General features: G+C 37.7%; 2 protein-coding genes across 2 annotated transcripts; one reads left to right on the top strand and one right to left on the bottom strand.

The window, feature by feature from the left end:
* Positions 1–1,675: 1,675 nt before the first annotated feature.
* LOC110174481 (glycoprotein endo-alpha-1,2-mannosidase-like protein) lies at positions 1,676–15,939 on the top strand. Its single transcript, XM_020940583.2, has 4 exons — positions 1,676–2,189; positions 6,648–6,757; positions 14,534–14,610; positions 15,303–15,939. Exons 1-4 carry the CDS (start codon positions 1,676–1,678, stop codon positions 15,937–15,939), a joined length of 1,338 nt encoding a protein of 445 aa, XP_020796242.1.
* Positions 15,940–17,288: 1,349 nt separating this feature from the next.
* Positions 17,289–20,812, bottom strand: yrdc (yrdC N(6)-threonylcarbamoyltransferase domain containing). Its single transcript, XM_020940460.2, has 6 exons — positions 20,558–20,812; positions 19,578–19,773; positions 19,348–19,462; positions 18,867–18,986; positions 18,653–18,783; positions 17,289–17,678 (listed from the first exon to the last, which is right to left on the bottom strand). Exons 1-6 carry the CDS (start codon positions 20,748–20,750, stop codon positions 17,609–17,611), a joined length of 825 nt encoding a protein of 274 aa, XP_020796119.1. The 5' UTR covers positions 20,751–20,812; the 3' UTR covers positions 17,289–17,608.
* Between the last annotated feature and the right edge of the window lie 19 nt (positions 20,813–20,831).

Below are 20,831 nucleotides of genomic sequence, written 5' to 3'. Positions count from 1 at the left end.
TGGCCATGTCCACGTGATTAACTTTGATATTCCCCAAGGTATAAGTATGGCTACTGCATATGTAATAGGATGCAAAGGCCCAGATGTGCCCTTAAAAATCTTGGGCACGTGTTAAAATGTAGGTAAATCAAAGTGAGTGTTGAGAAGTAAAATCAAAATAAAAAAAAAACTAAATAAGTTGTAGTATCTAAGAACTGGGCCTGTATGATACTTGAAATTACAACAAACTTTGGTTTACCAGATTACCAAATTGAAAATGAATGAAGTTCAATTCGTTAAATCCAGTAATAAATAAATAAAAAAAAAAATCTACATTTTTTAAATCAAGAAAAAAGCTACAAAATTTAATCGAAATCTTGAAGTCCAATTACATAACTCTATGTGTTACTATTGGCAAACGTGTTTTTATTTTGGCCCTAAGCACTGGCCTATATCCTAATTTGGAGCAGCGTTTGTGTTGTGTTGTGCTGAGCCTTCTACATATGGGTAAAGGCCGTACTTTTTATTTTTCACATGTGCGCAACAGGGATAAGCAAGTGTGAGCGTCTTTTTTCCCCGAATAGAACAAAAGGACGTAAGGCGCAAAAAGGCACACGAGGCGGATAAAAACAAGCCAAGCTGTTCTTACGCAGCGATCGATAGTGATTGATTATAACATGTCCACATGCGTGACTGGTGCCTGTGAGATGATGATGGATGAGCCAAAACACAGGAAATGCGCGCGTAAAACTACGCTTTAAAAAAAAAAAAAAATTATTATTATTATTATTATTATTATACATTAAAATAATGTGTGAACTAAATGTGAATATAATGCATCCCACTTAAGGGCTACAGATTTAGGCCGGTTGTTGAGGCGGCCTCTGCTGGAGCAGCACATCATCCTTGTCCTATGTAGGCTGCGGAGTACATTGTCACGACCCAAATTGGCCAGTAAAGGCCATATTATTATTTACAATGGGGTAAATAAAATGCAGGCGGTAAAATGCGCGTCTCTTTTGTGGCACACAGACACCGCGCACGAAAAAGTTCTGATGAGTTGATCATTACTGTTTTAATTTAACAAAGAGAGTGCTTTGTGCGAATAGGCATATTAATCTATCTTAATGTGTGATTAACAACCAGACCAATAGGCTACCTGATACATACCTGTGATTTACATGCATAATAGTAAAACTGAGTAGCCTACATGCATGACTTTTTTTTCTGTTCTAACGCCATCGATTATGTAGTAGCCTACACTGTGCTCTGCAAAACCGCCACTAGAGGTCAGTGTCGCTCTGAAGTCACACCTGTGAGAAGCTGAAAGGATCTGGATGGATATAGTTTGTTGTCATTGAGTGGTATGAAATACTTTCTCTTCACTTATAGCAGTAAGTTATTGTGACAATTAATATAATCAAACACGACTTCTTTGGTGCTTGTTGTTGTCTGATAGATAAATAAAACATGTAGTTAACTGCAGGGCGCGTCACAGCGGAATCCCACACCAGAGTGGTCAGCTTTGGGAGAGACAAACACAGAGAAGGGGGTGTGCGCGCTCCAGTTCAGCAGAATGCAGAAGAAAGTTGACGAGGCGCTGCGTCAGGTGGAGAGTGCGAACATGTAGCAACTACTCCACTCGGCACGTGTCACTTCAGATAGCTCGTTTTGAAATTGCAGTTTTGATCCGGAGATGGCCCGTCTGCGCAGAAAAGCGTGCATCGCCGTGTTTCTTTTCGCGCTTTTCATATTCGGGAGTTTGATGGGACTTCGGACGCTGAAACCCACTGATGGCATCTCGGATCTGGCACCGGGACTGGACTTTTTACCCCTGATAGGAGGCAAGCTGGACCGGCGTTCGGTTGCACGTTATCCCACTTTACCGGCTGCACCTCCAGGTCAACCCCAAGCCCTAAACACCAAAGCGGCGTTGTCAAACTCCGGTCCAGACGGCGTCGTGTTCTATGATGTCCATATATTTTACAGCACTTGGTACGGGGCACCACAGATGGACGGAAAGTATATCCACTGGGACCACATCCTCGTGCCGCATTGGGACCCCAAAATCGCGGCCAGTTATCCCAGAGGAAGACATATGCCTCCTGAGGACATAGGGTCTAGCTTCTATCCGGAGCTCGGCGCGTACAGTTCCCGAGACCCTGCCGTTCTGGAGTCCCACATGGAGCAGATAGGAACATCCGCTGCAGGTTAGTGTATTATTAAGTGGACTTTATGGTAGAATCGGCTGTATCAGTGGAGTTTTGTATTCACTTAGCTGCCACACTAACGTAGCTTCACTCAAGAAGCACAAACAGATTTCAGCACCACGCGACCAAGGGACAGCTCCCGCACACTAGGCTGGGCAGTAGTGTGTTTAGATTTCAGTCTAACTTCTACTTTACCAATCATATAAGGCAATCAAATGCAAGATGCATTTCTTGCTAATTTTGAAAACTAAAGTGTAAGTGCTGGAAATACAGTATTTACTTAACTGAACTTTTTGTTGTTTGTGCTGTGCAATCAGCAGCACAGCAGAATGTAGACTGTGAGCTTGATATTATCATCTTAATAAGTTTATTTTAACAAAGACCATGTGTAATCACATAAATCTCATAAAAGAAGAGATGCCAAAGATAGTGTCCATCTGCAGTCCCCGGGAACAAAATACATCCAAATATACATTCATTTACAATTAAAACATGCATTCTCCCATTTAAAACACCTAACTTCACTTAAGAAACTGCTTAGGTGAATTATTATTATGAGAAACATTTTATAAGGTGTAGAACATCTGAACTATTTCTGTATGTTATTTTCCTTAAACTTACAGACTACTTGTAAGGATGAAGATCATTTTGTAGTGTTTTATAGCCTTCTTCTAAGTTCTGACTATGTGCTGGGGGCTGGTTCAAGCTTAGTCTTCTTATAGCACAATGACACAGTTTATGTTGAGATCCACTTTATTGTCCCCGTAGTGGAAATTTGTCCTCTGCATTTGACCCATCCTTCAATGCCACTGGGGCACCTCATCAGGAGCTGTGGGCATGGGGACCCATCACTGTGATCTTGTTGCTAGGCTTGGTCAGGGCTACCTTTGCTGGAGCATTGTATGTGTTGTGCATGTTTTGGGTTGATAGGGGAAATCAGATTGCAATAAAAACACCTGCATATAAATAAAGGAAGGGAGATATGTTTAATGGCATATTGTGGAACATTCTATGCAAGGAAAAAAAAACATTTCCATAAGGCCAAAAAGACCCCTCTAGAAAAGTCACATGGTGCACCTTTAATATAAGGCGGTACATAAAATATATATTTTAAAAGTTCAGCAACACCAACTGTGCATTGAATTAGTCCTATTGTTAGCCTTCCCTCAGCAGACTGTTTAAATATCATACATTATTGACTTGTTTCTACAGTTGCAGAGTCAGCACAAGTCCGGTGTTGTATAACAGTCTGCGCTGGTGTACACATGATCTGTAGCTTTTTTGCATCCTGTAGCCCAGTGGGTTTATTTTACACAATGTGGTATAATGAGAGTTCTGTGTGTTCCCCTGAAACAGCACGGTCTGGCAGATGGAGGACAGGAGCTCCAAACTTTAGTTACTCAATGTGATGGACATCTGTCAGAAAAGAACAGTATAAAGAATTTTATTGTTCAAGTCACTTCTAGTTGGACATTGGCCATTTTTAAGCAGCAGTCCATGATATCAGTAAAAGTAAGCAGTTTGGAGCAAAGTTCAGACTTTGAAGTGTTGAAGTGTTGTGTTAAATAGCAATGATTAAAAGTCTATTGTTTATTCATTTGTTTATTTTAAATCAAAACAAAACAAAATAAAATAAAAATTATCAATCTGAGCAGGAAAAAAACATATTGCCCAGCCCTACATTAAAATGACAGGTTATAATATATCAATCTATTATTCTGTCATAATCTATGTGCACTTATTTTTTTATGATTTATTTATTTATTATTATTATTATTATTTTTCCTCCAGAGATTATTTAAGCCATCTGCAGCTTCTGAAAGTTTTTACTGTGATTGGGTATATCCACCTGCCATCAGCATGGTGGTGGCAGACCAATAGGAGGAGTGGGTGGCAGAAAGTATCTTTGTTTGAGCACAGAAAAGTAGTATGGTAAGTCTTTATCTCATCATCCAGCCAAACAACAAAACTACTCACTTCTCTTGTGTTAAAGATGCAGTATGTAACTTTTTGGATGAAGTGTCAGTCACCTGCTTGTCACCATGGAGATTCTAAACTATGATCAAACCACAGACCGTATAAAGAAGTGGACTAAGTTAAGATAACATAATTCTTTATTGTCCCTCATGGGAGAAATTTGACTTGTAACTGGGGGTCATATGCTTTAACACAAAGACAAGACAACACAACAACATAAACTCACTCAAACATCCAACATGGAACATAAATAAATAAGAGACAAAGTGTAACCACCAGTGATACACCAACAGGAACATTAAGTCACTCTATACACAGTCAAGCCCTTCACAGTCTTATATTCTATTAATAATTGCACACTCTCTAAGCCTATATGCAGTTTTGATTGCACATTCCCTTGTACAAGGAGTAAGACATCACCCATAGGTTTAGCTCCTACCAAATGAAGCTCATCAAAGCTAGCAGTTATACAGTCTATGCATTAAATTGTGATGTCACCAGGTCAAGTTAGAGGTCTGATCTGAAGAGGCTATTGGTAAGAATGCACAATTTTCAAAGTTTTTTTTTTTTTTTTTTAGCATTAGATAGCATTAGACAATTTAGATAAATTTAACGCTGTGAAACATTTCAGGCAAAGTATTCACATCTCCATTTAGACAAGGTGACGTACCCAGCAACATAGCACACCTTTAAATGCAAGCCTCACATTACCATAGATAAAGTCGCTATTGTAATCTAATCTGCTGTTTCTAGTGAGTGGAGAAGTTTAATGAATTAGTTCTTGGGCTGCTTTGCCAAATCCCCTCGGGTGCCATGCAAGAACAAGCACTTTTCTGAAACAATTTACGAGCTGTCATACACTCCAGTTGAAATATCGCTGCTAAAAGTTGACTTAATAAATATGGCAGAGAACGGTAGGTGCGCATTCATCAATCATAAGTGGACTTTGTGTTATGGGCTTCAGAGGTGGGTCCTGGGAGAGTGACAAACCTAGAGGCATCTGTTTGTAAAGTAAGTAATTAAGTTAATGGAGCGCTAAAGCAGGCCAATGGTACAGCAGTCAATGTGAGTGAGAGTAAGCGCAGTTCAGTGGGCACAAATAGGTCTGTAAAAGAATGTGGACAGGTTTATAGAGGGCTGAGGGGAGCTGAGGAGGAGTTTAAGAATGGATGCAGTTAGGATGGTGGAGGGGATTCTGGGAAGGGTGAGTGGTGGGGACGGGGCTATGCTTGATCAGAGCAGTATTTGGGTTTTTATTTATCAAAAACTTTGAGTTTTAGTGTCTTTCCTTTGAGTTGCTTGTTTTTGTTTTCAGTTTTAGTTTAGTACATTTTATTTTGTTATTGTACCAAATTAAAGGTACAGTATGCAACTTTCATAAATAGGAGAAAAAATGTTTAATGTATCCAAACCTGTACCACAGCAACACAGAGAGTGGAAATTTTTTTTGTGCCCCTATGACCCCTTTTAGTAAGATCCTCCTACTGTAGCCTATATATTATACTGATTTAAGGGAGAATTAATTGAAAAATCTAAAGTGCCATTGGTCCTTAAAATGGAAAAGAGCCAGAGTCAGGCAGTTCAAGTGTCTCAAAATGTCTCTGAGACTAGCAGAAAGAAGGTAGAAAATTAGCTAGAAGAGTTTTCAGCAGAATGGATGCATGGATTTAGAGAGTCAATAAGACTAATAAGATAAGACCAATAAGTTAAGTATAGTGGTGGATAATGGCATTAAAATAATTGCCCCCTTTTCACCTGATTGGACCCAGTGATGCATGCCCATCTCTGCAACATTCTGCCCAAAGCCGTGCTGTTTTGTTTTTTTAACAGTGGATGTTTCATATGGCTGCCCTCAAAACAGTATAAATGTCCAAGTATTTCTTTGCCGAAATTTAATTTTTCGTCTCATTCTACTCTCTAAAACCTGCTGCATCTGAACTATTCAGGACCCCCTCGAAAACGAGATGAGACATCTCAAGGGGCTTATCCTTCAAACAATGCACAATTTGAATTTGAAAACACAATTTCAAATTCAAAAGGTGCATTGGCCCAATCATCTGCCAACCAAAAAAAAAAAACTAAAAGCTAAAAAAACTAAAAACACAAGGTCATCTTCCTTACTTAAAGGTGTACTGTGTAACTTTTCTGGAGAGGGTCCAGAACCTGTCTCCATGGAGATCTTAATGCTTTGGTTTATTTTGTCCACAGTATTTTATTAAAGTAAATATGTCCTGCATATATTCAACTACAACTACTGTTATTTATTGCTCAAAAATATCTTGGAGATTTTAAAGTTTATGACTATACTGTGGATCATTCAAGACACATCTCCATGGAGACAAGCAGGTGATGGATCCCCCATTGGACAAGCTACACAGTGCAACTTTAAGCAGTTTCTGTTTAAAATTTTATTTTTACAAATAAAAAAAAAAGAAAAGAACCTTGGATAGATAAACAATGACATTTGTTTGTCTTTGCTAGGGGTGCTGGTAGTGTCCTGGTATCCCCCCGGTCTGGCTGACGACAATGGGGAGCCCACAGAGGACCTGGTACCAGCTGTGTTGGATGCAGCGTACAGACACAACCTCAAGGTAAACATGCATCAGCACTTTCTCTGTGTGTCAAACTGTGTCTGTCTGACAGTGGAAGAAAGCAATGCATAAAGTTCAGCTTGGCCTTTATTTTGGGGGAGTCCAAGTTTAAAAAAGGTCAAATGGTACAGTGGAAATACATATAGTGCCCAACATATACCAATGTTTACGAGTGCACATTTGGTAAACATACTTTAATTGTGAACCTCTGTCCTTAATAGTTTGACTATTAAACTCTTCATGGATGGACTGCCATCGGCTTGCCTCCATGAATATATTATTCCTTTGCTGGAAATGTTCCCCAGTGTGACATTAAACATATCTATCTTGAATTTATTACATTACAGTATTATTATTACAGTTTAAAAATACCTTGATACCTTGATGGATTCTAACTGATAGCGGGTTCAACTCACCACAGATCTGATCTGACCTGATCTGATCTAATATTCTGGCAAAACAATAACATCTCCGTGGACACAGGGAATGATAATTTATTCATTATAAATAAATAAATAAATAAAAAGCTGTGCATTGTGAATTCAGCTAATATTTGAATAGTAAGGATATAGCCAAGGGAACAATTGTATGTTATTAGTCTCTTAGCAAGCTTGAACCTGGCAAAAAACAAACAAAAAAAACATTTGTTTACATAAGAAGGAGTTGCTAATGGGTAAAAGTGCTTATGTGGCATCAGACAGTACAAGAAAATGTGTTACTCGGGGACTTGGCGTTGGGTGTTTCCAGGGCAACACCATCAGCAGGAAAGCAAAAGCAGGTCAAGGAGCTGCTGTCAGATGTTTAGTGTAAAGTGATTGAGCTCTGGAGCATACAACCGGGCACAGACTGAGAGGAAAGACCACATGACCAGATGCCAATTAGACTGGAAAATGCCTACATGAAAAAAAAAAAAAAAAAAAACAAAGTCTGTCTGCTTGTGGTTAACGTATAGACACAGGAAGGCTGAGCTGTTCATAACTTAAAGGACCTATATTACACAAAACTGACTCTTGTGAGTATTAAGCCATGTTAGAATGTTGTTATCTCTTCAAAAACAGACCTGGAGTTGTGTTTTATTGCACAAATGTTTGAGTAATCCTGCATTATTAGTCTGTCTTTCTCCAAAGCTCAAAATGCTCTGTTCCACCTTGTTATGTCATGTAGTGGTCAAGTGAACCACTACCTTTTACCTTTAGTTCAGTAGAGACGGGCAATTTCAGGGCTGAAATCATCCAAATGATTCTTCTGAAGGTAGGTTAAAAACACAGTGGAGAACTTTCTGTATTGCCACATGACATCACAAGGTGGAACAGAGTGTTTTGAAGTTGAAAGAAGAACTAAATATGCAGAGTTTGTGTGTTAGACATGTGTGAATGAAACAAAACACAACTTAAGGTATGTTTGAGATAAGGAAAGAGTGTTATAACACAGATCAGAAAACAGCATAATATGGGCCCTTTAAAATTTTTGTGTCAACTTCAATTTAATTATTACTCCATTTGTCTACTATTAGCATAAAACATAAACAAATAACTTTATGCTTGCATTTTCATTAATTGCATAGTGCTCAATAAGATAAATACTGTTGGACTTAGTTAAAGAAACCTGACTCGACAAAATACTGCTTTTACTTTGACTAGTTTAACTGACTTAAGTACATTTCTGTTAGATTTTTCTTTTAGAGCTTTTCTCATTAAAGTAAAGGAGAAAGACTGCTCCTTTCTTAGCTTATTAAATATTTACAGAGGATTCTCACTTGTAATGTGATGCAACTTAGTCAGTTGCCATATGCTTTGTCTGAGTAATAATTAAAAGCAAGTGTGGTACTTTCAAAAGGCAATTTTTTCATAACATATACATTATTTTCTATTCATTTGAGGTAGTGGTGCTAAGAGCGCTCTTAAGGTCTTATTAAATTAAGTATGAGCTTTACATGCTGTTCACACATGCTCAGGTCATTATTTAAAAGCAGGTCAGAAGCAAAGTGAGCCTTCTCTGTATGTGACATAATACACAATGACAAGAACGACCAGCTTGTTAAGGCTTTTCTGTCAAAGCAGGTGCTATTAATAATGCACTGGCTACATGTACAAGTACAAGTATACGCTTTTGGAAAACCAAGGAATGATGTCTTGTATAGAAAACACTCAATTAACGCAATATGTTATTTAAGAAGTAAATGGGAGGATTTCCACATACTGGCAACAGCTTTTACTGTCCCTGAAATACAGTAGCAATGCAAACTTAGGTGATGTATGTGGTGATTATGACATGTGCATAGCGTCTTTCATAATAAAAGTTTAATGCAGAGTTTCGAGCTTTAAGGCAGCCTGTGGTTACCATGAGGTTAATGCTTCAGCTAAGGAACTGCTTTCTTGTATTCACTGATGTTGACAAAGCAAAACCAAAAAGCAAGCCTCTTCAAAATAATTTATTTAGCAAAATGGGCAGGTAAATGTGAGGTCTCACAAAAATCTCACATGATGTGATCATGTGAGATTTTTGTGTGTTTGATTAGACAAAAATGGGTTAAGTATTAGTAAGTTATATCTTTTACAGCTCCAAAACAAGTACTAGAATGGAAACAATATGAATTTAAATAAAAAATAAAAAAAACTTAAACAAATATGAAATCAAAGAAATAAAAAAGTGTGAGGCCAAAATTGGAATGTGAAACATGAAATTTATATATTAGGAATTATGTTAAAATCTTGCCTTGTCTTGTGCTCATGGACCCAATCTCGTCCCATCTCTTTTCTGTATAAGATTGAGTTTAGATACAAGATTAAATACACGAATCTTCAAGCTTGGTTGTGTGTGTGTGTGTGTGTGTGTGTGTATGTATATATATATATATATATATATATATATATATATATATATATATATATATATATAGCATACCACAACAATGTTTTTTTTTTTTTTTCCTTTTTAATGCCATGCTTGCTGGGTCACTGATGGCGATCTTGCGTGGCATTCAATCTGCTCTATTAGCGCTCCTCCTGACAGCATTATGGGATAAACCTCATCAGGGCAGCGTAGCATGGCTAACACTGTGCCTCTTGTCCGGGCATCTCAGACTGTACATTATTTCTTCGCCTCCAGCCAAACAGAAAAGAAACTTGGATATCAAACAAGACAGACCCTCTGCCTCTCATCAAAATGCTTTACAAAACAGACATGGCCACTGCATATGCGATCATGCTGAAAAATAAATACATTTTATCTTCATCTATTTAAGTCACTTTTTTAAGTTTTATAAACTTGAAGCTACCCTATCATTTTTTATTAACTACTTTAAACTGTGATTTAAAGAGATGGGACACATCTTTGTCAACTGTGAAATGACCTTGTTACATTTAATTAGTTATGCAAAGGAAAAGTTAAGTTCTTAGTGTTACAGTTTATATACATCAATTTAAAAAATGAATATTTCTCATTGTCACTAATAATAGATTTTTAATACATGTAATACAAATAATTGACAGATAAATTAAAATGTTTTAGGAGCAAATGCTGCAAAATACTTCTACTACATATATAATACACCAATATGCAAGTCACCTTAGCAATGCAGCTTAAATCATTGGTCTCCTTGGGTGAGCCACCTTTACAAAATGACAATGTCAGAGTTTCTAATTTAACAGCAACAAGAAATTAAATAAATACAAAAGCCACAACAGTCAGATGCTTATAAAACATAAACCATTATCAATTTATTAGTACACAAAATCAGGCATCAGAATGACACATTTACATAATATGCTTGTAATTAATCAAATTCAGTTCAATTCAGAAATCCTTTGGTGAGTTAACTGGAAGGGGGTGGAAAGCTACTGGTAGCTCCCAAGCTACAGGTTGGAGACCCCTGATTTAAATATAGGTTAATATAGGCATTCTGGAAAGCATGAATGGAAGTGAATGACTAATTTTCATCTTTTTGAATTTGCAGTTGTAAATGTCCTTACTACATCTAAACGTACTAAAATTTGACACTGAGACATCTCTAAGTGAAGCAAATGCAGATATCTGGATTTGCCAAGTGAATCAGCAGCCTGCTATTTTAATTTTCATCACTTCTCACTTCCCGTAGCAGAAAGGGCATTTACCTTTGGAGTGCTTCCTCTTGCATAAATTCAGGATTTGCTGACAAGGTAGAGAACTTTGGCTCCCATCATTAACATCAAATTTTTGAGAAGCAACTACCTTAAATAATTTTCTTGCTCCTTTTCTCCATCAAGGTCACAGTGAAGGGGAGGCGAGCGGGGGAGTGAGGAAGTGGACAGATGGTAACCCAGGCAGGCAAAGAACACTATCTGAAGGATGATTTTAAAAAGGACTGTAATGCAATGCAAGTCATGAGAAGTGTCCTTGTCTATCAAGTTTTTGTTCATGTTTTATTAACAACTTCGCCACTGTTACTGTACAAGAGCATGCAGTGGTGTTGTATGAGATGGTCACTCTCAAGCAACAGTAACTTCTAAACCGCAATGATAAAAATATGAGTGAACAGTGAAGCAGTGGCTTAGACCTTATATATAAATGGACATAGCTAACCTACTAGCTGAGGCATTCCAAATAGGAAGTGAGCACAGGTGATCTTCTGGCTCCATCGACTCCAATTCACTTTGTACTGAAAAAAACTTCACAGTTTAAAAACGCAGTGGAACACTTCCTATGTTACCACACAACATTGCAAGATTAAAGAGTGTTTTCAGTTTGCGAGAACTTAGCCTAAATATGCAGGGTTTGTAGGTTTGTATGAATGAAACAAAACATGACTCCAGGTATGTTTTTGATGAGGAAACATCATAAGATATAACATTAATCAGGAAATAGTATAAAATGGGCCTGCAATATGCCTTGGGGAGGCAAGGCAGATTGCAGTGTATCTACTTTCCTGTGACAACATGCATGGATGTGTATACTTTAAAGAGCAAACAGGGGCAAGCTATAGGCCCCATGACTGAACACTGTAAACCCTCTGGGGCGCTTGTTGCATCCTGTATGTAGGCCATGCACTCCAGGGAATATCATTCCCGTGGGTGGCCCTCAATAGCATCTTATTCCCAGATTGGAGCTAGATTTAGCCTTCTGTGACCTTAGTGCTGTGTGCAGGCTGGCTTTGAATGCTAAGTGGAAGTGACATTGCTTTAAAAAGCACTGTTTTTGTCTGCCTAATGACCGCTGTTTAGATCAGTGGAACTTTGTGTCCAGTTTTTTGTTGTTCTGGGAGTGTAACGTAGTGCAGTGTTCCAGTCAGATCAGCAGAAACCAGCCCAGGGAGATTAGAGGTGAATGTCAGTGTTTGGAGTGTTCAGAATCTTATTCTCATTTACTTCTGTCTGTAAAGTGTAGATCAAATATGGCAAAAATCAGCTATTCAGTTCAAGTACATTTATCGGCTGATATTTGAGCAACCATAATGGTTTAAAGGTCTTACATTATGCAAAAAAAAATGTATGAGCTACCATTTACCTTTAGTTCAGCAGAGATTGGCAATGCCAGGGCCGAAATTATTCAAATGATTTTAGTGAAGTGTAAGAAGTTTAAAACACAGAGGAGCATTTCTTGTATTATCATATGACATTAAGTGTTTTTCATTGGAGATTAGAACTTAGGGCTAAATATGCAGAGTTTGAGTATTAGACATGTGTGAATGAAACAAAACACAAATCTGGGTATGTTTGTGATGAGGAAACATCATTATAACCTAGAACAGAAAAAGCACAATATAGGCAACTGTGACAACAAAACCACATGTAGTATAAGGTGCAGCATCAAAACCATTGCTTAGGCACTGAAATAATCATGTAGTATAGTATACTGAACTGCTGTAGTTGTCCACTAGTGCTGCATTACAGTTTTAGACCTGGTTTAGCCTTAGTTTAGACCTTGAATAACAGCACTATATTAAAGCCAGTATAGCTCTGTTGGTACTCGGAAAGCCAAATATTTTTGTAGGTGGTACTCGGACTGAAAGTCATCATTATCGCTCATCAGATACTGAGTGCAGTAAATTCTATGCTCTTCACATGTGACAATTTAGAAGGTTTTGTTGTCATAAATATTCCATCTTGTTCTACAGAAAAGGAGGGCAATTCTTGGACTACAGTCTAGGATTACACACTAGTTTTGTCTCTCTCAAAATCAATAGCTTCGATATTTGGATGGGTTAATGCCAGTTTTCTGAAGCATGTCAAGAACTTTCATTTTTAAAACCCAATGACCCCCAAGTTAGTCATTTTTTTTAGATGACAGCCTTGGACAGATGATCAAACATGCTCTACTTCCTAAAAATATCTGCCTGACAATAGCAAATTTCATTACTGTAAATACATTAGTGCACTTATAATCGAAGTAAGGGGGACAACCTCATAGGAGCCAAGAGTCCCATTTGCACTTCCAATTCTTCATTGTGAGTCCAAAACATAACCACTTTGGCTTGTCCTTCTTCCATTTTATTACAATTCCAAGTAAAAAAACATTTAAGTATCTCTTTGAAATGTCTAGCTGGCAAAGAGTCTCCTTTCTGGTGTCTTCCATTAAGACGCAGATGTTAAGAGGCAAAAGCGCTTTCCTCAAACTGTTCCCATTGGACACAAGACTGAACTGTGTTGCACTTTCTACATCCATTATTCAAAGTCACTGAATTCTCAAGATGAATTTGAAACATTCAAACTAAGCACTTTTTGTGTTACATGCCACTTAGGCCCCTCGCTCTCTCGTGTTTGGGTTTATGGCCGATAAGGTGTTTGTGTAAGCACTCCCATTAATGTAGTGCCCATAGAATATCGTTTAAATCTGTGTAGTTGGACAGCTACAGCCCTGCAGAACATGCTGCATGTGAGTGACTGTGGACTGTGCTACAAACGTGTTTAAAATCTATATTCAGAGACTGTTGGGCCACTGTGTAATAATGTAGAAATAAAAGCATTTAAGACTATTTTATCCTCTACATCCATAAACCACGCATGTTTGTATCTACATCTGGATTGTTATGTGACTAACTAACTAACTAAACCAGGGGTGCTCAAAGTGGGCACCACAAGCAGCCCTCCACCTCCACAATGTGGTCCACAAGGGGGCTCTGAGATTGTCATTTTTGATTCAATTCTGTATTGAAAACACTGTCAGGAGATGAGAAGGAGTCCAATCCTGTCTATTTCTTAATATTTAAAGACAATTTAATCATACTTTGCGAAGAACATTTTTATGTTCAAACAAGAATTCATTTTGGCACACTGAGGAAAAAAATTAGGTACCACTCTCATACATTGTAGACATCAGGTACCAAGCCAGGACATTGTTTTAGGAGAAAAAAAACAAACAGAAAAAATAGAAATAGAAAATTTAGTGCAATTCCTTGAATCTAGGAGCACTGAATAATGTACATGCAATATTGAACACTCTCTCTAAATCATTGTCATTCTATCACCATAAGTATTGCATATTGTCCCCATATTCTATACTGTACTGTGAAAATAGCCCTAGTTTGATTGTCTGACTTTTGCACATCGTTGTGTTTAGTCTTCAGTCACACTATTATTATGTCTTTCCAATGGGTCATATTCTTTCTGGCTAACCCCAAACCTTTGATTATGTATGAAGTCTCATTTGTCAGTGCTCTATGAGATGAGTCCCCAGAGACACGGATAGATAGACTTGTTGTCAATAATCACTGTTAAGGTCACCTGGAAGTGCTGACTGCAGTGTCTGTGTGAAATGTATGAAGTGAATCATAATGCATTATTAATGTGTATTTTCTCACAGGTAACGTTCCATATCCAGGCGTACCATGGGCGAAATGACCAGAGCGTACACGACAATGTCAAGTACATCATTGACAGGTAAAGTTTGGAGCTACTGCCCTAAAACAACAGTGTAGCAACAAGAGATCTACTCTTCAAAATCACTGTCTTTCAAACTTTCTATATATATATGTTTGTTTTTTTTAAGTTCTATTGAGAAGAGTGGAAGTCCACTATAGGTTATAATTTGTCCTTTTTGACCCCTTTTGTTTGTAAGGAAACAATGAACAATGAACAACCAAAGGTCCAGTATTTTTCAGTCTTTTAAAACTACTTTGGCACCATAGCTTTGGTCTTTGTACAATTTAAAATAGTGGTGTATAGAAAACAACTTAACATTAAGGGTCTGAAGAGTGAAGCTGTGTTAAACTGAATTCGGTTGGCAATATAGTGTAAATTTAACTGATAAACTTATCCAAATTAGTGAAGTTGAATACTTAAAGGAGCAATGAGCAACTTTTCTGGTGGAGAGTCCGCTACCTACCTGTCTCTTTACTGTGGAACATTTTAGACTAACCAATAACATCTCCATGTAGACAAAAAGGTGGCAGATCCTCCACTAGAAATTTTACGCAGTGCACCTTTAAAAACATTGAGGTAGCACCTCTGGTTCCAAGCATGTACAGCTACTTTTCTGTATTTGTTTTTTTGATACACTTAGCAAGTATAGAGATTTCAATTGATGATAACGCCTGTGTTACTTCTGATGTGTCATAATCTTCATTTCACAGATATGGAGACCACGGAGCCTTCTACAAGTTCACCACCAGCAACGGAAAGAGCATGCCTTTGTTCTACATCTACGACTCTTACCTCACCTCCCCCGAGTCGTGGTCAGAGCTGCTGTCTCCCACGGGCTCCCACAGCCTCCGCGCCTCAGCCTACGACTCCCTCTTCATCGCCCTGATTGTGGAAGAACGCCACAAGCACGATATCTTGGCGGCGGGCTTTGACGGCATGTACACCTACTTCGCCTCCAATGGTTTCTCCTTTGGATCGTCTCACCACAACTGGAAAGCAATCAAGGCGTTTTGTGATGCCAACAACCTGCTGTTCATTCCCAGTGTGGGGCCAGGCTACATAGACACCAGTATAAGGCCTTGGAACAATCATAACACAAGAAATAGGGTGAACGGGAGGTATTATGAAACAGCCCTGCAGGCAGCATTAAACGTGCGGCCAGAGATGGTAACTATAACGTCCTTTAATGAATGGCATGAAGGGACACAGATAGAGAGGGCGGTTCCAAAGAAGACTGTGAGCCGGGTGTACTTGGACTACCAGCCCCATGGACCAGAGCATTTCCTGGAGCTCACACGAAGCTGGGCAGAACAGTTCAATAAAGAGAAGGAGCAGTGGCTCATGTGAGGGTTAAACAAATATAGTAGCACTGAATCTCAGCTGATGGGCAGGGACTATTTTTATATATTTTATGCAGTCTATTCAAATTCAATGTAATTAATAATTTACATTTGTCATCAAAGGGTAAAAAAGAAATTACATTCTGAGAGCTTGCCCTGTATTGTGTGTATAAAATGTAGATTACAACAATTATGAATAACCTTATAATACTTACATAGGTTGCCTCCATTTGAAGTTGGTATCAATCTAGCAGCTACATTTAGCGTTATCGTCAGTGTCACTGATGGCTGGTGAAAACAAAACCTCCTATCCAGCTGAGAACAATATCTTTAAATGATATACAGTGGAGGATGTATATACTAAAATGAATTCTCCCTTCTCTTCTAAAGTTAAGTAAAATTTCTGGGTCCTCTGCTGGCTCTGTCTCTGCTCTATTTGTGGACCATGACTAAAAATGGACAAGCGCTGCATGGTTTAAAAAGGAAGGATTTTAGTGATTCATTTTATTACACTTGGCAGAAAAATTGAAGTTTAGAACTTTTTGTTTTGATTTCCTCCTACACTGTACAGTTTTCAAAACCTCAAACATGAATATATCATGTAACATGTACAGTTAAGGAAACAATGCCTAATGAACAGTTATGGATAGGAAAAGCTGATTGTTATTTCTGAATAGCATGTAAAATGGCACTGCTACCCTTGACTGGCCCAGCCGGATATGTTCTCTGAATCTTCTTATACAGAGGACACCTTCACTTTTAAATTATGTATGGACACTTCAACCATATTCCTTTTAGAGGAAATTTTATATTGAATTAAAGTACTAAATGCTGTGCATGTGAAAATACCAAATTCACTGGAGATGCCATTGTCACCCCTTTTACTAGATGAAAAAACTTTCTTTTCAGAGGTTTTTCTAAATAAAGTTCCTGATGTCAACATGTTTGGGAAAAGAGTGGGATTATTGTGCCAAATATATATGGAAATATATTTAGACTTTGTGAAATTCTATGAAATTCTATCAAATGTCTTCTACTAACTTAGCTTTAATATATAATTCATGTTTGGGTCCTAGAATCTAGCACACAAAAGAAAGTTGCATAGATTTGAAAGGAAATATCCTCTCTAATGCAAAGCATGCTTTTGATGGTGCATTATACAAAATATATTATCACAAGGTAGTTTTGTACTGTCAGTCAATACATATACTATCAGTGCACTAGTTTCTATGACTATGAACTTTTATTCTTTTCTTCTAATTATTACTTGGTTTGAACGTGAGGAGGTTTATCATGCATGGCTATACACATAATACCCATGTGATTAGAAGATTAAACATCTGCATTAGACACATACAGAAGAGATTCATTTAATCATCAGAGTACATTTCCATTTATAATAGATAAAACATTTAAATAATAAAATACTTGAGGTAAAATTGAGTTTTTTTTTTAATAAAACAAGTACAGTAACAGAAGACACCCGAAGTCAAAAGACAGACAAAATGTTTCCCCATAATAAAATATAATACAACAGAATAGGCATGAAGAGTCCAGCTGTGATTTAAGACAGGACTGGTAAAGTTCATGGCGAACCTACTACTATTGTCAAGTGAGAGATGACGCTCAAGAATGGAGCTTGTTGTGCGTCTCAGCGTGAGGTACAAGGTCAAAGGTCATTCTCCCGCCGCATCTTCTGACAGTCCGTATTTGTGTTGCAGCACATCAAGTGTCGAGGGAAGTGCACTGTAATCACAATTATGGTCAGTCTGCATAGAAATTGGATTTTACTGTCAAAGCATGTGAGGTATAGATGCAACACAGCAGAATGCAAACATGATGTAAAACTATATTTGACCACATAGGGCTTTTTGTTATTATTAGGCCTGTCACAAGAACAAATTTTGAAGTTCGATATATTACTCCAGAAACTCTAGATGATAAAAGATAATACTCAAACTAATATGTGCTACTAACAGAATTACCCAAGAGCAACTTTATCCAACAAAAACTATTCTAAATCTACAATAGTGTTAAAAAACAATAAGCTGCAATAAATAAACTGCAGAGGTAAACTTTAGTTAGTAGCATATGCATCTGTAATGATGTATTATGTATGTATTATATAGCCAAAAAATCTATCACATACCGATAAGTTGCTATAGTAATTACTGTAACTGGCCTAGTTATTATGTTGTGTGTTGCCAGCCAATTGTCGCCAGTGACATCACATTGGGATCGTTCTACTTGCATCTCTATTGACGGAAGGTTCAGCAGTTACCATGGTGATACAATGCACACATTAGCAAACAGACAAAAAAGGAAAAAACTTTAGGGAAAAAAATATATTTAAACAACACATTTTCAGGAGCCTGTGATCAGTACGAGTGTTCATGGTCTTGTTTAGGAGTTTGACTTTCAACAAAAAATGTGAGTTACTAACTGAAAAAACTGCTAGCTAATGCTAGCTAGCTTGTGAATGTAATGTAATGCAATAATTTGTGAGAGACTTGCAGTACAAATCAGTACAGTACAAATCAGCTCACTTGTTGTAGTTCCAGCTAAGTCATTTCTTTCTAATCAGATATATGTATATGTATATATATATATATATGTATATATATATATATATATATATATATATATATATATATATATATATATATATATATATATATATATATATATATATATACATACATACATACATACATCCTTACCAGCCTTGTCTGATTATTCTGTATTTCCCAAGAACAGACAGGTCTACTACAGTTGAACCAAGGCGGCTCTCGTCACCTATTGGGCCTCCGTCCACCACAACTGCAAGCTTTGGCCAGAGCTCCTTGAACTCCTGAAAGCAAACGTCATACCATTTTTGAAGAGCAACCAAAGCTTTTATCTCCACAGTGAAATCATCATTGGAAAACTACTCACGTGTGCAGCTACAGTACTAGTTTGTGAACTGATGTTGGCGCTGGTGAGTGCGAGAGGCTCCCCACACATCTGACACAGCCGCCTCATGAAGGGGTGGTCTGGGATACGGACGCCTACGAGCTAAGGACATAAAACAATGTCACTGATTTGTCAAACCATTTTTGCATATAAGCATTTAGCTGTAAAGTTTAAACCATAGACTGTATATATAAATGGACATAGCTAACCCGCTAGTCACCATGTTCCAAATAGGAAAATTGTCACATCTCTCTTTGTAACTGTTGTTGTGAGCCTCATCATTTTGGTCTACATTATCCTAGCGGTTTTATTTTGATATTTTCTAAATAAATGGCTATTCCTAATGTGGACCTGGTTCCAAATTCGTTCCTGTAACTGCTAGCATGGTGAGCTTCGTTTGACTGGAGCTGAATGCTATGGGTGACCTCACACTCTCTCACTACAGTCTATCTTGTAAACTTACTGAAGTGAATGGGTTAAGGTCTCTGTTGAGAAAGTCAGTTCTTTCAAACACCAAGGTGACTGGCCCAGGCAGCAGGTCATCCAACAACTCTTCTTTAACTTTTACTTTACAGTATCTGTCAAAACATAAAGTTATGATCAGTCGAGTAGAAAATCAGTTACAGTATAATTTGCCTAAACCATTGATAATTTTCAGGTTTCAGTATTGACACATTGTTTTGAAGAACTCACTTTTGAATATCCTGGACTTCACCCACACAAATTGCTAGAGGTTTCTGTGCATTTCGTCCTTTAATGTCATAGATTTTGCAGACTGCCTCTGAATTTTGAGCAAGACAGGCCAGGCCATAGATAGTGTCAGTGGGCAGGGCGACCACATGGCCCTCCTGCAGAGCCTTCACGGTCTGTCCCAGGACATCAGCACCATCTGCAGTTCAAACACATTGGGGGCATGGATTATTTCAAAAATGGAAACTACATGTTATTGTTTTTGTTCAGTAGTGAAAACATACATACATAGCCAACCACAAACAATTATTTCAGGTTAACATTTTGAGATGTAATAAAGCTTCAAATGTACAGTGTACTTTTGATAAAGATTTGTGCTGAATTTTGTTCTACAGAAACAACTGAATTCATATATTTTTCCTAGCCGTTTTTATTTGTAGATTTTTGTTTGTTCAAACTACAGCAAGCCTAAAAGAAGAATAAGAAAAAAAAATATTTTACTTCTGAGTCCAGTCCAAAATGTAGAAGTAGAAAGTACAGATACCTATTCTCAAACGTAGTGAAGTAAAAGTAAAAAGTATCTACTTTAAAATGTATTCAAGTAAAGTACAGATACCTAAAAATGTTATTGATTTAAGTTATTGATTGTAATTGTAAGTTACATTCCACTGCAGGCCAATTAATACATACTTATTAAACAGAACACACATAATTATAAAATATTGTACTGTGCTGTACACTTGGCCAGTATATGCTTAGTGTTGGATATGTCAATATTCACTTAGCGTTAAAAACCTGAAAAGCACAGGGGTGATTCATTCTTCCTCCAGTCTCCTTCATAGTCGCAAATGTAACTTTTTCCATGCCATCGTGAAGATATACATAATTAGGATTTTTATATATTTTACCCCCAGAACCCTTTTAAAGTGCAGTGAAAGGTAAGGACCCCACATGAACACAGCCGATCCCCGGTGACAGCTGACCTGAGTGGCTCTCGTACTGCTGAGCGCTCGGCCCGTTGGAAGTCTGCGGTAACAAACGCAACACTTTGGTCTTGAGTTCTTTACACATGTCTATTTCGTGTTGATGACTTGCAGCTAAACTTTGAATGCCTCGAAAAGTGAAAAACCTAAAGACAGCTCTATAAACTCTGAGCTGTATGGTAAAACATGTCATTTCATAGCCCGGGAGGAAGCGTGTGTGAATCTGATGAAATAGCACGTTTTCCGGGTTACGCCCACAAACAAAGACGTCACC

The sequence above is a fragment of the Boleophthalmus pectinirostris genome, unplaced genomic scaffold, assembly GCF_026225935.1.
Source record: "Boleophthalmus pectinirostris isolate CB_2022bp ecotype Guang Dong unplaced genomic scaffold, ASM2622593v1 HiC_scaffold_6, whole genome shotgun sequence".
In the NCBI taxonomy this organism is placed as follows: Eukaryota; Metazoa; Chordata; class Actinopteri; order Gobiiformes; family Gobiidae; genus Boleophthalmus; species Boleophthalmus pectinirostris.
This window is presented reverse-complemented; position numbering and strand designations above follow the sequence as displayed.

Coding starts and splice junctions, on each gene's coding strand:
- LOC110174481 (XM_020940583.2), top strand. CDS start 1,676: ATGGCCCGTCTGCGCAGAAAAGCGTGCATCGCCGTGTTTCTTTTCGCG. Junction 2,190..6,647: donor GATAGGAACATCCGCTGCAG/GTTAGTGTATTA, acceptor TGTCTTTGCTAG/GGGTGCTGGTAGTGTCCTGG. Junction 6,758..14,533: donor CGTACAGACACAACCTCAAG/GTAAACATGCAT, acceptor ATTTTCTCACAG/GTAACGTTCCATATCCAGGC.
- yrdc (XM_020940460.2), bottom strand. CDS start 20,750: ATGACATGTTTTACCATACAGCTCAGAGTTTATAGAGCTGTCTTTAGG. Junction 19,463..19,577: donor GAAGTCCAGGATATTCAAAA/GTGAGTTCTTCA, acceptor ATGTTTTGACAG/ATACTGTAAAGTAAAAGTTA. Junction 18,784..18,866: donor CTAGTACTGTAGCTGCACAC/GTGAGTAGTTTT, acceptor GTTTGCTTTCAG/GAGTTCAAGGAGCTCTGGCC.